This window comes from Ciconia boyciana, chromosome 2 (genome assembly GCF_034638445.1).
Source record: "Ciconia boyciana chromosome 2, ASM3463844v1, whole genome shotgun sequence".
Lineage (NCBI taxonomy): Eukaryota > Metazoa > Chordata > Aves > Ciconiiformes > Ciconiidae > Ciconia > Ciconia boyciana.
The window spans coordinates 92,746,581-92,763,320 of record NC_132935.1 but is presented as its reverse complement, the minus strand read 5'-3'; the positions used below and the strand labels follow the sequence as shown (position 1 = coordinate 92,763,320).

The following is a 16,740-nucleotide window of genomic DNA, read 5'->3' as shown; positions in this document are numbered from 1 at the left end:
TAGTTTAATAGCAACCTCCAGCATTAAACACAAATAATCTTCCATTCCCTGCCCTAGACACCCTCTTGCATCATCTCTCTCTCATCAGCTGAGGATTTTGATTTGCTGGGCTTGACAGCAGCAATGCTGATAGAGCCATTGGAACAGCCTGAACCAGAAGGCAGCAGAACCAGAAACTTCACCTTTATGATTTCTCCTCCTCACTCTCTAGTCGTCCCCCCCCCATCCCCATTTCCACTGGATTAGTCAGCCTTTTTCCATGCAATTAATGAACTAAGCGTGGCTAAATGTATTAACAAAGACAGCAATATGTTAGGAGTGTTAGTTCGGCAAGGCTGCTCTCCATGCTAATTAAGCCATTCCTCCTATGAAATCTCTTAAAAGCCTAATAACAACTTTCAGCTAAATCCAGATCAAATACTTCATTACCTGAACTATTTAAAGGTGCAACTATATACACATACATGCTACAGTATCTGATACATCTTTGAAATTCATATTAAAGCATTATCATTTGCAAATAAACCTCACGTGCATTTTTCAGATGTCAACAAGCTCAGGTACAGACAGGGAGAAAGAGAAGTGTATCGGTACCATACCGCGTCTGCTACCCATGTTTCAACAGCAGTCCCAAAGAGGTTATAAATGGAGTTGAACAAAGACTTGTTTGCTTTATAGATGCCAGGAGCCACACACAGAAAATTGCTCACTTCTGAAACATTACTCTCAGTTCAGTTTCTCCAGAGGTCGAGATAATTATGTCCTGGTGTATTATTGCATTAACCAGCACTACCTGGTAGAGGCAACGTGCCAGTCCTCAGCTGCTTAAAATGGGGCTCAGTGATAACCATACGAGAGAACAACAGGTTTTACAGTTCACTCATAGAGGGTGTTTCTCCAAGCTGTCTGAGGAGTGACTATAGGCACCTAAGCTGTTCCAGATTCACGTTCTGTACACAGTCACTCCTTTGTCCTCCCAACCCCACCACGCACACCAGACCCAAGGGGGAGCAACAGAAAGCCCTGCAAGGGGAACTCTGCCTTCCGTCATCCACTCTGCTAAGAGCATGATATGTCCATACATACACCCAGCAACAGCTGAGGAAACCTTTTACTACTGTATTCAGTTTTCCTTGCTGGTATCTGAAACAGAAGCATTCAGGCTTTTCTTCACAGTTTTGCTACACCTGGTATTCCATCGAAGAGGGTAATGCTGCAGCTACCCCTCCTACGCTGTCCTGCCAGCCAAGCAGTAATGGCAGACCAGTAAAGCAGAGAGATCAGTATTTTTTCCAAGGAGACTGGCAACGGAAACATCATATCAAGTGAGGCTGCCCACTACCACAGGCAAGCCAGTTTCTCTTTCTGCTTCTCCCCCTAACACAAAGCTGCACTTGAAGAATTAAAAGTAATGAACATTTTCAACATATGGATTTTTATGACCAAAAACCTCAAAAGGAAAAAAGAGTCAAAAGGTCTCTCTGCAAAAATTAATCCTGGAATTAACGTGATTCATTTGAAAACTTACCAAGTGTTGTCTTATAAGAGTTATTATACATGAACACCTGTAAGGAGCCAGCTATTAATAGTACCAATGAAACTGTCGTACAAAAACAAAGAAGTGCTACTTGTGGCACCGTGATTAAGGCTGTGTCAGCAGTTTGATTTTCATGACTTTAACACCCAGCTGTAAAAACGGCCTTCAGTAGAAGCAAGCAGATTGCGCCTGTATCTATAGGGAGCACTGTTTCTGTTTTCACTGGGCAAAATGCAAGAGTCAACTATATTTTAATACATAATCTCCAACTAGTAAAATCCAGAATTTGCAAGTCGTTTTTGAATATAATCATTGCCAAACAGGACTACACCTTAAAAGACAAGTTTGGTAAATAGTGCAAGACAGAAACTTGGTAGAGCACAAGAAACTGAGAAATAAGAGTGTGTGATTTTTCTATTTTGGCATACATTCTTCAAGAATTAGAGGTATACCAAAGAAAATGTGGGATAATATACAGTTCACAGCTATAGATCTTTATAACCTGGACACCATTTGCTTAAATATAGAACGGCATTAACAGATTTATGTTTGAAAAGGCACCATTTGAGATTCTTCAAGCAAGGAAACCCGTAACTGAATAATAAGCAGTGAGTGATTAGCCCTGTGCATGCACAAAATTAAAAGCCCCACTTACGCTGACACAGTACCCACGTCTGTCCCAAACAAGCATGAAAAATGCAGCATTTCAATCAAGCATGTGCTAGCGATATACTACTGAAGAGGTCCTGCAATAAAAGAGCATCTTCTTTTAAATAAAAAGCAGAGTCAAACCACAAACAGAATGTGACCAGAATCCAAAATAACTCCTTCTTCCCAGCGTGTTTTGATGCATCAGGCATACTGCAGGGGTTCTGGATTTTATTCTATCTAGCTATTAAGTTTAATTACGACAAATATTACAGACTAGCTTAGAAGGCTAGCACCCTTGACTGCCTCAGTGTGGAAAAGCTGTAATGTCTCTTAGTTGTAATATTTAGTAAGATAATTTAATCAAACACTGAATTTTAATAATCTGATTCCCCCCCACACTAATATAAACAGAGCTATGTTTCTTCCACATACATAATGCCAAAGGCAGTACAGTCCTACTGTAAAGACAGAAACAAGAGTAGATTTTCCTCCTGGCCTTTCCTACATCTTTTCCCTTTATCCCACATTAAAATGAAGCCTCATCATTAAGATAATCAGAGGAAGATGTGAAACTAGAAAGATGTAAAGGCAACACACCTGACAAATTCTGTAGATTTATAAACCCTCCCCTCCTCCATCTTTCCCTCAGTCCCAAACACGCCAGAGGGAAAGCTGAACACACACACACACAAAATGTTAAACTAAAGGGAAAAACCCCTAATCTGAACTGCTAAGAGTAATCTTATCAACCTTATTGAGAGGTGTTTTTTTTTTTTTAAAAAAAGATATTTGAGTTGATAACCGATGCCATTCCCATAAGTTCAAATTATTTCTTAGTGAAAGGAATTAAAAAAAAAAGTCATCAAAACCACCCCCACTGAAAGTCAAGAACTGGTCAGAATCAAACTGGTGACATTATTTCATGCAGCATATTGAATTGCTCACAGGATGTCAGACCTTCATTAAGAATGTGGGCTTGTACTTCCTTCAAGAGAATCTCTCTTTAATTGATTTTTGGCTACCCTTTCCCTTTTCCTACCATCCAGGGCTATAAACTGGCCCCATCCTGTCCTTCAACACACACAAGTCATACAGTAGGTGCCAACATTTGTAAGTAATTATAGGGCGGTTTTACAAGGGGAACATGGACAGTCATTAGCTTACACTGAAATGCCACAGTCTCAGTGAACCAATAGACAAAAATACCTGAACTCTCCAGAGAGTTTTGGAAGCAAAACCATTACATTTTTGGCTGGAAGCATGGTTTAACATCAAAGTCACAGTATACACATGATAGAGAGCAACGTAAGACACATCATTGAAGCCAAGCAAGGTGGAAATCAAACACGCCAGTCAGCCCCTCAAATAGAAAGACTGGAAGGTCAGGGATGGAGAGGACAGCAGGGACAATGCAGCTGCAGTGGTGTGCAGAGGGTGCTCAGGAGGCAGGTAGTGATTTGGGAGCACCGTTCCTCTTCAGATCAACTCCAAAGCAGCAGTCTCACAGGAGCAGTACCTGTAAAAGCACTCAGTCCCCATTTCTTTAACTGCATATACACACATTTACTGCACAATATGCCCTTCTTACTAGACAAAACAAAACAAGTAATCAAGCTCTGTCACCTTTGCTTATCTTATAGAGTGCTTCAGATAAAATAAATGCTTCCTCATTGCAAGATGAGGTGCTACTCAGGCCAACACAGGCATAAGCCCCATCAGGCAGCCACCCTAAGCACCTTCTACAGTCAGCGGAGCAGATATGCATATACCCAATACAATTCACAGTGCCAGTCTTCTTATCCCAAGGTAGGCACCTGCATTTGCTCAAACAAGCCTGGGCTCTCAATCAGCTAGAGGGTTCTCACTCACCAAAACAGCTGCCTAGAAAACTTACTTAAGAAACAGTTAAGCAAGAAGGTTCCCACCTGAGATGACAGAATCCATCACCAGTAACACAGGCTCATACAAAGGAAATTAAATGGCTTCAACTAATTAGTGAAAGTTCACCATCACATTTTGAAGTCACACCAAGTAATTCCAAGAAACTCAACCTATTTAACCAGTGTCAAGAGTAAGCTGTATGTCCGCCACTGCAACTACTAGTTACAACATTAACTGGTGGGGAAGTTGTGTATTTCAAATGCATGTGCACACTCATTTCCTGCTTTACACACCTTCATGTAAACTAAAAATAACCTAAACTATCATTTTACAGTTCATTCAATTTATCAAAATCAAAACCACAGCATTATTGCTTAGAAAATTTTAGTAGTCTTAAGGTTCTGTTTGTTTTCAATTTGCCAAGTCTGTGTTACACTTCCCTTTAATTGATCAAGACAACAGATAGATGTGAGATCCTAGGATATGATTAAAACTGACAGAGTTTGTTTGTGACAGAGCTGAATTGCACTGTAAAAGGAATTAGCAGTCAGTATTTCCCCATCTGAGTTACCTTCCAATTTTAAGAAAGTCCGATCTCTCATACTGTTTAAACAAGAAAAGCAACAGACAATATAATGATTTGAAATTCTACCTACACTTCACAAATCAAAAAAAATCACAGCATAACAATGCATTTCCACAAAGGTATTTTTTATAACATGACTAAATAGTGATCCAACATAACTGCAAGAGTATGAAAGTACAAAGATATTACCAACAGAAATGCAGCAAGTGTCATTTTGGAGACATGGTTAGTATTAAGACTCCTATTTCACTCGAATAACGAAGAACTCTCAAATTAGAAAAAAATCCTCTTCCCATTTTAAAATGCAGAAAAAGAGGACTGAAACAGTTGCACTATATATTCAACTATAAAGGGCTGCAATAAGAACATGAGAAGATTTAATGTATATCAGGTGACCTTTAGAATTTTAAGAAATCAAATACGTGAAGCAAAACCACACGGTTATAAGTTTTCCGTCTCAGATCAGCTGCAAGTATGACTTTTTCCCTAAAATGGGCTGGTGAGGGCATAAACTGAAGTTTAACTCTTAGTCTCTATTACTTCCTTGCCTTCACATCTTCAAGAAGAATTCTCCAACTTTATTTCACCATCAAAAATAAAATTATGTATGCTACTGAGGCTGCAGACCTACAACCACAGAGCCCCCGCTGCTGTTCAAAGGCCAGCCAGATTCTGAAACTGCTTCCAGCATCACTGCAAACATTGAGGGAAAAATAACTCCACAATTTGTAAGCAAAGAAGCCATGAAGTTCTGCTGGTACAGACCAGCCCTGGGCTTCAGCAGAGCAACACTTGACCAGTTAACAGCCAGATCCCCACCACCAAAGAAGCTTCTGGGTTGTGTCGTCTTAAGCATTCCCATGGAACACAGATACCTCACAAAACCATCTAGAAGATGGTAGAATATACTATTCTGTATGCGTGTCTGAAGAGCTCTGTATCCTTTTTATACTGTACATCTTATAGGATTTTAATAGTACTTTAATTTCAGAAGCAAACAGCATGCTAAATTTTGGCAGGAATACATTGACAGACTACTACTGCATGATCATGGGAAAAGTTACACTGACATCAAAACCACAATTATTTAGTTGTATGAAATCCAGAAAGCATAGCCAGAAATTCCAGCATTTCAAAAACAAACCTGCTCCACAGTAATGTTTATGCTTTTAGAGAGCGGTGTCAGTGCTAAAGAAGGCAAGGACACCAACCAGCAGCCAAAGATAGAGTGGCTGTTCCTTATCTTTCTAAAAGAGAAGTCGCAATCAAGAGGAAGCTACGGGTCATCACCAGTATCACTGATGAAGCCAGGCATTGCTAATGCACCTAAGAGATCCTGCACGCATGAAACTAATGGTAGGAAAAAAGCAAAATAACCACACCCCATGACAGCACACCTGCAATTTGACAAGCAGCAGCCTAAACAGTCAGCTGTTGTTTCCCAGTTCCAGAACAGCACCAACAGAAGTATACAGATATGGACTACAGTAGCAGTAAGAAGGGACTGCAGCACATCAAACCAAAAGCATAGAAATCGGAAGCAGGGTACAGGGTATGTATAGGAGCAGTCAGGAGTATTCCCTGCCTGACTTACGGTTTTCTTTCTTTCTAGACATACATACCATTCTACACACCTTGGGAAAGGCTTATTTCCATTCCTGAAATGGTAAATATGTTCAAGCTACTTCTGGCATGGGTTCAGATATTATAGGATACAAATAAGAGAATTGTCTACTCTTTTTCAAGTTGCTACATTTTTTCTGATTTTTGGGGGTGGGGGGTGTGGGGTGTGGTTTAAGGCCTCCATTGCAGTATGGCGACATATTACCTCAAAGTGCCCATGAACGCACAAGAACAGTTACAGTAGACCTGACACCATGTCTATTACTACATGCTTCAGGGCTATCCTGGAAGGTGGAGCTTTAGAGATTTGTATGTGATATACATAACACATTCAAAGAACATCATCTCCTTAGGAACTTGGAAGAGGAAAAATAGCCAAGAGGCACATATTCAATAGCTATTCAGATGTCAGATATGCAGCAGACACAACCTATCTTCTCATTACAGGAAAAGCACTCAACTAGACATTCAACATGGCAAATTTTTTCCTTCTGCATTAGATTTCACCACAGGCTGTAGGAATCCTCCTTTGAGAAGAATTTCCAAGCAGCAATAAAGGGGTCAAATGACAGATAAAGCAAAGCCCTGCAGAAACCTTTCATAAAATTTGACTGTATCTTACTATACTTAATAGTTAGTCAGATTTTTCCAGGGCAAGCATATTTTCTTCCTGTTATTTCAAAGGTGTTCCAGTACAGCAAATACAGCACAAGCTAGTTTATCTACTTGGAAACTCTGCAAAAAGCCAAGCTCTGTGGCATCCCACACCCAAGGCAAGTACATTTTTATGGCCGACATACCTGTTGGATCACTGTACTTAGCTCAGCATCAGTACAAAGGTGTTGTGATATTGTCAACTTCTAACTGACCAATTTGACTGCATGATGCAAGCTGTACCATTATTCAACGCCATAGAGTTGTCTCAGGGTACAGTATCAAATGCTCTTCAATGGTACTTATCACTGAACTGACTGCAACCAGATCATAAAGTCAACTGACATGTGCTTAGACTTAATTTGCTTACTGTCAGATGACATTTTTGAGTTAAAGCAAAATTCATGTTTCCCATTAAAAAAAAAAAGGGGCTTTAACAAGAAATACTCCTGAAGGAAGCCTGCCTTTGGTATACTAGTTTGTGTGTATTCGTGAATAAATGAAAAGAAAAATTGTTGCAACATTTACATTGCATATGAGGAAGTTCAGTTGCTTAATGACACATGTAAAAAGCACAGGTGACAACAGATAAACTAGTTTATATCAACTTGTTTGGCAGGCTTTACAAAAGCTTCATTATGGCTTTAGATTGTGAAGTCTGTGCACACCCTAGAAATGGAACAAGCTATAGGGACTTTCCAGTAATAGTTAGAGGAGACTGGAGAGAATTCCATTCTTTCACCTCACCTCCTATAGCTTTGCTTAATTGAAAATTTTGGACATAACTGCATCCCCCAGTTCATATACACATGACCCAAAGGAATTCCTTAGCTGAGGTCCTGAAAAAACAATCAGTGAATTCACATGAAAGAAGCAGGAGATGACAAAAATATTAAGAAAAAATCTTTTATTTTGCTCATTTGGCTAAAAAGCAACCAAAGTAGCAAGAAGAGATTTAAAGTAAGAAAGAGCACACACCTGTGAGAGGAAATTAGACATCTATCACACTGCTGACTTGCTCTTGTGTCATTGTTCACCTAGTGCTTCAAGGAAGCCATGCTTTCCAAAATAAGCCTGAGTTGTGCTGCAACAGTGTAGGAGAAGCAGAGCTAAGTTTATAAGAACAGATACTTAATCAGGACTCTACTTCAGACCCAAAAGTCTGAAGAAGCTGGGATAAGGTTGCTAGAAATTGTCAAGAGAGAGAAAGTACTTCCTGCCTCCCATTACTCAGTCTCAGTACTCCTCAGAGAAATAAGGTGCAGGCAACAGGAAGCACCACTGGGATGAATATGGGTATCACAACTGCACTGAAAAACCTTTTATTCAGCTTCCTTGGATTACAGGAATCAGAGTGGTAACCTTTGATGTGTTCTTCACACAGGCCATCAGCAGGTTTAAGTACTCCATTTTCCTTGTCCTTCTGCATAGCTATCTATTTTCTAAGAAACTGACTCCCTTGTGCAGAAAGCTCAACAGCCAAAAGGATCTGAAAGAGACAATCAGAAGAGAAAAAAAGACCAAAACTTAGTGGGAGAGGATGAAGTCACAGGAAAAAGGTTTTCACAGGAGTTCTCTCTTCAGTTTGGATTGGCTGTAGGTACACAGAGAAGAGGATGCTTCAACTCTTTAAAAACTTAGGAAATAGAGAAATACAGGTTCTGTCTACACTGACAGTCACCAATCTTCATTAAATTAAAAAACCCACAAACCAAAAAAAACACCCAAGACTAAGCAAGTAGCATGCTGCTGGCAATGGGATATTCTGCTCTCCTTGTCCATTTGAGCAGCAGTGGCAATAGCCCCCTATGGCTATCCACAGCATCAGAAACTTTCATGAGAAATGTTGCTTGGAAGAAGTCAGCTTCCCAAACCCAAATTGGGTACCATGCTTCTATCTGTTTCATATCTTAGCACCATTAACATAAACTTTATAATTTTATTTTTCCTGGAACATTTTCAGTATTTTATCTACTTTCACAGCAGGTACATATCACAGTATACAGTACCTTATAATTCACTTGCTGTTCACAATGTTTTTCAATCCACATCCTGTACATATCCTGTTCAAACACAAGGAATCAGATTGCCTGCACTGGTCCTTGAGTTAATACCTGCTAGCTGAGCCAGGCTACCAGAACTTTCCTCTCCAGTAAGCAACTAGAGAATAGACTTCACTGGCAGTCACAAACACTGAGCAAAGCTGTGCAAAGATGGAAAGAAAAAAGGGAAGTTAATACTCAAGACACACATGAACTAATCCTGTATCAGTCATACTTTTTATCATTAATATCTATCTTCTAGCTCACTTATGTTGAAACACCACCACTAACTGCGCTATTCTGAAAGGCAATGGAATACAGCTAGGCTCCTCCGGGCAGGCACAGAGAGCAGCCAATGTCCTGGACTCCCAGTTCTTGGAGAAGAAAAAAGCCCTGCCAGTCTGCACATATTGTTACAGAGTATGAAACACAGATGAAAGTATAGCATCGGACCATGTACTTCTAGATTCCTTTGGTAAGAGGTCAATGCATTAGCTGAATTAGACTATCTAGTAACCCTCCTCCCTTCAAGGGGGGCGGGGGGGGGCAAGACAATCAAAATTCAGGCATCTTTCTAAAAATAGGACCTCTGTTTTCAGATGAATATTCTAGTCTCCCATTTCAGTATTTGTTATACTACTTTTAAATAAAATACCTCTTCCTCAAGAGTTTTGGATGAAACTTGATAGCAACGCTTCTTATTTATATCCTGTAAAGGGAAAGACCTGGAATTATATTCTAGGCAAGCTAGGGTTTCATGCCACAGCCACTATTCATTTGCTGCAGAGTATTCAACAAGCCTCTTACACCATCTTGTCACAAATTGCAGGTGTTCAACTTCTGATACTGTGGAGGACTCACAGAATTATACAAGTTTATCTTGGAAGGGACCTCTGTAGATCACCCAGTCCAAGATCCCTGCTCAAGCCAGGGTCAACTAGAGCAGGTTGCTCAGGGCCATGTCCACTTTGGTTTTGAATACCTCCAGGGTCTCCACAACTTCTCTGGGCAGTCTGTTCCAGTGCTTGACCACCCTCATCATCTAAAACAAAACAATCACAAACAACGCACCCTCTCAAGTTTAAATGAGGTTTCTTGTATTTCACTTTGTGCCCAAATTAGTGTTCCTACATCTCTGCATCCTCAAACTAAGATAAGGATGTTCAACACATCTGAAATTCTCACTCAAGACAACTCTTGGCTACTCAGAGACAGCAATTGAAATAGACTACCTGGTTTCAACCAAGACAATATTTGTTTAAACGAAAAGGCAGAAATACTAATATTTAGCTTTAGCCAGAACCAAGACAATATTTGTTTTAATGAAAAGGCAGCAATGCTAATATTTAGCTTTAGCCAGTTTCAGCAAAAACTATCCTTTTATTTCTATGCAGAAAAGCAATCCTTTGGATTTTATCCTTCACCTGGCAAACCAATATCCTCTCTCTGGGACAACAGGCTATAATGTTTCTCTACATCTGCCTTCCAGGTACACACACGCTCCCCAGTGACAAAGATTCCCACCTCACCACTTGATCACAATACTTAAAGAAGCTCTTCTGAAAAGTTTAACTGTTTCCTTTACAACTCTTCTCCAAGAAACAAAATTTTTAGCCACAGAGTATCAAAGAGTTTTATAGTCACACTCCATACCAGCTAGTCGTTACCTTTTTTTAAATACTAAGCAATGAGCAATGGTCTCTTATTACTGGTAGTCTGCCCCACAGAGCCTGTCTTGCTTGGTTTCTTTCTCAACAGCTAAACTTAAACAACTTAACCTCAATTCACAACAGCAACTGAGAAATCATGCTTTCTCAGTATCTTTTTCCCCCTCTCAATACAGTTAGCCTTTCTCAAATCATGAACTGTAACACCTGCATAGAACTTGCAGTACACATGTATAGGCATTTGGCATGTTACAAGAATGGCAGAGGCCATAAACAACTCATTGAACTTCTGATACCAGAAAGACAGAGGCAGATCCCATATTCTACCTACATCAATCAATTAAAGAGAATGTTCTTGCGTTTCTGCATGCACACTCACTTGTCAGTCATATTTACACTATCTTAGGGTTTGGTTGAAACTTCTGAGGCTGCTACCTTAAGTTTTGCGAAATATAGCAAAACTTGGCAGTTGAATTTGACAGAACTGCAGGCAAGGCAGCAGAAGCTGGTGCTAGTACTGCTGCTGTAAGAGCTCTCATAAGGCAGAAACACAACTGCTTTCTTCATCTACAATTTGCAATAGCCTCTGGCCATGTATTGACACTTGAGTTCTAGCATATTGCTTCCATTCAAAACTGAGTTTTCTAAGTGCCTGTTGAATGATCTTGATCTACAAACTCTTACCTTACTGTCTCTCCAGGTAAAGCAGGACAGCACCAGACACAAGATAGACATTATTCACTGCTCATAATCCAGTGACTGAGGGGGAAAAGTAGAAACATCAACATATAACCTCATAGTTAGACTCAGCCAGAGTATTTCTTGGTATTCCTCCAAGAAGTCAAATATCTAAATACTCTTACAAGCATCAGCGTACAGAAAGACTATCACAATTTCCAGAAAGATATTTAAATGCAACTTTAACAGACATTTAGCCACAGTGCCTAGAAAACAATGCTGTCAAAAAGTACTGCTTTAGTAGCTTCCCCAAACAAGAGACAAGAGATATCTGCATATCTAGAATTAAATTTGTTAGTTATTCTGGTATTTGATCCAAAACTCCCATTTTTACAGAGTAATTCTTCAAGGTATCAAAGTTTGAAAAGTCCAGCACATCTATTTTGCATTGTGAAAACACTCTTCCAACAAGAGTCACATTCTAGTTTTGTAAAAAAATATTTTCAGTTTAATACACACAACAGGCATGTTTCATTTGCAATACTTTTCCTTAAATGAAGAAAAAAGTGCTATGCATTACTCACAAGTAGCCTACAAGAAGGCCAATACCTACATGACACTTCAGAAATGTTTTATCCATCCAAGCATAGCAATTGCCTCGCTCTGGAAGTCATTTTAGCAAAACATGGAGCTTTAGTGAAGCATGGTTCATCCCACTGCTGTGGTGTGAGAAAGAAGATAAGGCAAATCTCAATACTGCAAAAGGAGTATACAACACCACTGGCTATGTGCTTAGTCTCTTATCAGTAATGCAAGTGCTAGAATGATACTGATTTCACCCTAACCCCACGGGTAAACGCAGAATTTGTAGAGGTTCATTTATCTGCTTTGATTTCATAGACACTAAGGTCCAGCCCTTGCAGCCAGAATGCCATTTGAGTCCTGATCATACAGTTATGGAATCTGTTTTTTCCTTTGTTGCTTCACCATGCATATTGTAAGCTCCTCCTGTTATTTGGCCAAATGTCACAAAATCACCTTCCTATCAGCACACGTTCACCCTTGCAGAGATCTGTCCTTTTAACATCTTGTATCTAAAAGAGAAGGAAGCCACATGAACTGGTTTTGTTAACTGGTGCAGTAAGCTGGCACATGGCACAAGCCTCCAGTCACTCACTGTACAGAACTTATGCAGGCAGCCCATCCTCTTCTGTTATCCTGTAAAGTCTTATGAACCCCTTTAGAAGTCCACATATAAGAAGTTACAGCTGTGCCATATCTCCATGATATATTTCAGTTAAAAGCTGCATCATCAGTCAATTGCCCCATTGTCAAAATATAGCCCTACCTGAGCTCAACTCTTTCTCCACCATAGCAGAAACAAAATCCCATCTTTTGTCAGTGGAAAAGATGGACAATCCAGATGTTCACCACTATACAGAAGTTCTGAAAAATAAAATGAGTTGTCTGATTTCAACACTATAATTAAGCACACTTGCTGTGGCATCATCTCAACTCAGGAAGGGCTGCTACAGTTCAAGTAGCACCTTGCTTGGCCCAAGAATACTCTAAAGACAAAAGCACAACTCCACATTTACCTAAAATTGTCACGGCTGTTAGCTCAATACTTATCTCCCACCTACGCTTGTTCCAGGAATGGGGCACTACAGGGTCTTAGTTGAGCAAATACTCTCAGAGTATACTGGCCACATGCAAACAAAAGCAGGTTCCTTATGCAATGCAACTGTGCAAACTCACTTTTAAAAGAAATTCACTGTAGCAGAAGGGGCCCAGTATAAATAAGGGGAGTTTAGCATTTGATTCTGTTCTATGCCTTCCTCAGTCTGAAGGGATCCAAGCCTTTATCTCCCACCTTGAAAGAACACAAGTTACAAGTAACTACCTGGGAAAGACAAAGCCCGAGCTCTAGCTTCCACTTCAGCATATTTGTACATTTTACACATGGTAATTAAGTTCCAAAACAGATGGCACTAGGTCTTCCTCCCGGGAGGTAGGACATGCAAGTCTGTCTGTTCTCAGATAAGAGCAGAATCCAGGTCTCCCATTTCTGGGTGAGGCCTCTCCAAATAAAATGAAAGCTATTACATAAAAATAAAGAAAGGAAGTGAAAGAGGGGCAAGGAACAAGTACTACAGTAACTTTCTTTAAAGTTCATCTAAGAAAAGAAGACAAGGATTCCTAGCAGCAGATCTCAAAATAACGGAGGAATACAGGACTCCAAAAGAGGCCACACTACACAAAACTTCCACCCTATGCCAAGAGTTGGTACAGTCTTGTCACTAAGGCACTCAACTTCACTGGCTAACTTTCAGGTATCCCAGGCCTTTACCAGCTCTGGTTCTCCACATGTTCCAATGCTAAATATGCCCAACGAAGGTTAAATTGAGATGGAAGAGCTGCTTTGAAAATAGAGAAAAATAACAGAGAACACAGTACTGAAAGAATAAGGGCATTGTAGCTACAGGCCTCTAACTTACTATCTTTGATGAAGAGAAACATACTTCTGTCAACAAACTGGAAGACTGTTCACACAGCACCAAAGTAGTCCTTGGGAAAGCTCTGACTGTGCTCTTGCTAAAAATAAACACCAAGCAAAAGTGTTAGTATACACAGATTATTAGTTTTTCCTCTTCTCAGACATTGGTATATCTCCTTGTCAGATAGCCACTTGGAGGTGTTTCCTCAGCCCGCTACTGGCAGACAGCTGCTAACCCATGGGAAGAGCACACAAGAACAGACATAATGAGGTAAAACACAAACAGCAGGTGAACATTCAAAGCATAGTGCAGGTTCTCTTGGATAACAAATGAAAGCTGCTATGACACTATACTGTCTCTGGATTTACTCCCTCACAAAAGGTCAGGTGGTTTTTCTACTATAAAAAAAAGAGCATTGATTAACATTGTCTCAGAGTGAAAGAGCAACATGTTTGTTTTGACATGTACTTTTCCACAATGCTCATGGCCTTCTAAACAATCCACAGCAGCACCTCACAAGTGGATCTGCAAGCATACCAGGACAAGTCACAGTTGAAGGGGAAAAAGTTCTTCCATGTATGAAGCCATTACTGATTAAGTGCAAGCCATAAAGGAAAAAAGCTGTTCCACTGGTATTCTAAGATAAGCATTAATGCTTACTATACAACATTACCTACTTAACAGGTTATACCAATCACAGAAGATACAAGCTCCGAGCAAGAGTCATTCAGCATGTTCCAAGAGATAAGCAATGTCCAAGCAGAGCAGTTTTTTTCCAGGCAGTGGGCAACATCTACCTTGCTAATGAGGTGTTCCTCAAATATGACTAAGCACATCTAGGACAGCTTTCGTTTAGCACCACTTGCCAGCAAAGACACGACAATGCAGACCTCTGTGCAGACAAACAATCCAACCAAATATTCAAGTTGCCTGTTGGGAGTGTAGCAGTAAAAGCTACAAACTGCATACATCAACACTCCTGCAGGTCTCACCAGGTTAAAACTCACCACCGGCACATCTTTTTTCACAGTGCAGAAGTTGCTCCAAGGGAAACTGTGATTTTTCTTTCCATGCCACCTTTCTCCTGCACCTTCTGCTCAAAGCACCAGGACTCTGAGAGCATCATTATCCCTATGAGTAATACAGCCAAAAAAATTGGAGACTGCAATGAACTGCAATAAAGACAAAACAAGCAGCCTGGGGAGATGCTTTTGTCATCCATTCAGGCCTGGGTATAAAGCAAGTACCGACTGTAAATGCATAGCTGCCCAGTATGTCAAAGACACAGGTAACAAACAGGCCCTCTGAGCGACAAGCCTGCTCAGATCAAACCGGACTGCAGGCTGCCTCACACCTGCACTGGTACCACTGCACTGCTGCCTTCACCACTTCAGACCATCAGGAGGAAGGGTCCCAGCACTGGCTCCTTGTACTGTCTTTTCTAGGTGTGGCTCCTTTCTCATTGATGCTCACTTCACACCTCATCTCAGTACAGGCTTAGCCGATTTCTTAGGAATTCCTGGTAAAGGTTACCATAAGAGAGTCCAAAGCCAACATATATAAGTGATACACCCCCCTCACACACACCGAGTGAAAGACACCTCAAACCCCCAGGCAAGCAAGCCCTCGCCACACGTGGGTGAAGCCAGAGGAGCCTTTTACCTCGGGGCGGTCTGTCTGTCTCTGAACCAGCTGTGGCTGTCAGAGGAAGCTTCTGCACGCTGCAGAGCTGCCGGGACGAACTGTGAGGGAAAGCGGGCACCGGGCACGGGGACAGCCGCCCCGCTACAAGGTGCTTTAGGCACTGGGAGCGCACCCCGGGGGACGTGCCCCCGGGGCCCGGGAGGGAGGGCCGCCGCTGCCTGCAAACGCGCCCGGCAGCCCCACGCCAAGCCCTCCGCCGCCACCGCTCCCACGCACGGCCTCAGCCACAGCTGCCTACGGGCGCCTCACGGCGAGTCTCCCCCCTCCCCCACCGGGAGCCCCACCAGACCCGGCCCCCGCGCGGGCAAAGCCCGCGAACGAGGGGAGCCCCCACCGTTACCTGCCCGGTGATGCCGGTGATGAGAGCCACCTTCCTGCCGTTCACCTCTTCGCTGTCGTCTGCCGGTGCCGCGGCGCAGGCACACGCCTCCTCCGCCGCCGGCTGTGCCGCCATCCTCCCCGCGGCGGCGGGCGCGGCCCAGGTGCGGAGATCGCCCGGGGTGGAGGCGCGGCCGCGGGGGCAGGCTCGCGGCGCTGGGGGCGGGCACGGAGGGGAGGACGCCTACCGCCCCGAGCGCGGCTCGCACATGGGCTGCCGCTACCTGGGGACTACCTCTGCTGCTCCCGCCGCCGCCGCGGCATTTCCGCGCTCGCTGCCCGCCGGCGCTCCCGTCCCGCCCCACCCGCCGCAGGTGCAGCCCCACCGCTGCCGCCGGCCCAGCCCCCGCGCAGGCGCGCACCCGGCAGGCAGCCCAGGCTCGCGCTCCGCTTTAGCCGCCCCTCCCCGCGTCTCGCCCCGCCCCTCTCGGCCCCGCAGCCAATCAGGAGCCCCGGCACTTCCTTAAAGGCACAGGACACGGGGCTCGCCGGCCGGCAGTGTCGGCGCGCCGGGGCCGAAGGCGGGCGCGGTGATTGGCTGAGAGTGGGGGGGCGTGGCCTGCGCGGCTGCCGCCGCGGAGGGGCGGAGCTCCCGACTTCCTGACCGCGTGTCGGGGAGGAGGATGCGGCGGCGGCGCCACGTGACAAGCGCGGAGCGGGCCGAGGACTCGCCCCCCCGGGCGCCGGCGGCACGGAGCGCACAGCGCCCCCTGCGGTGTGGAGGAGCGGGCGGCGGCGCTGGCGGCGGCGCTGGCGGCACCGGGTAGTGCGGATCACGGACCGTAGGCCCCCGCAAAACCCCTGGGCCCATCGCCGCCCCGCCGGCCCTGCTGCCCGCCCC

At 43.2% G+C, this 16,740-nt stretch overlaps 1 protein-coding gene and 1 long non-coding RNA gene across 6 annotated transcripts in view; both read right to left on the bottom strand.

Annotated features, from left to right (window-relative positions):
- Nucleotides 1–16,232, bottom strand: part of GMDS (GDP-mannose 4,6-dehydratase) — a 429,522-nt gene extending 413,290 nt beyond the window's left edge. Inside the window, exons 1-2 of one of the 2 annotated variants that reach the window (XM_072853191.1) lie at nt 14,555–14,625; nt 13,818–13,917 (exon numbers count right to left, since the gene is read on the bottom strand). In XM_072853191.1, the coding sequence (XP_072709292.1) occupies nt 13,818–13,917; nt 14,555–14,610 (156 nt within the window). In that variant the 5' untranslated portion in view covers nt 14,611–14,625. Of the gene's footprint in view, nt 1–13,817; nt 13,918–14,554; nt 14,626–15,861 lie in introns of those variants that run through there. The other variant, XM_072853190.1, reaches the window with a different exon arrangement.
- Nucleotides 7,886–13,355, bottom strand: LOC140647952 (uncharacterized). 4 transcript variants are annotated; one of them, XR_012041028.1, is made up of 8 exons: nt 13,223–13,355; nt 12,668–12,765; nt 12,358–12,413; nt 11,933–12,038; nt 11,326–11,400; nt 9,630–9,683; nt 8,942–9,135; nt 7,886–8,421 (listed from the first exon to the last, which is right to left on the bottom strand). It is a non-coding gene; the product is annotated as an uncharacterized lncRNA (long non-coding RNA). The 4 variants fall into 4 exon arrangements; XR_012041027.1 differs by lacking the exon at nt 12,358–12,413; XR_012041029.1 differs by lacking the exons at nt 12,358–12,413; nt 13,223–13,355 and adding an exon at nt 13,078–13,106.
- Nucleotides 16,233–16,740: the final 508 nt, after the last annotated feature.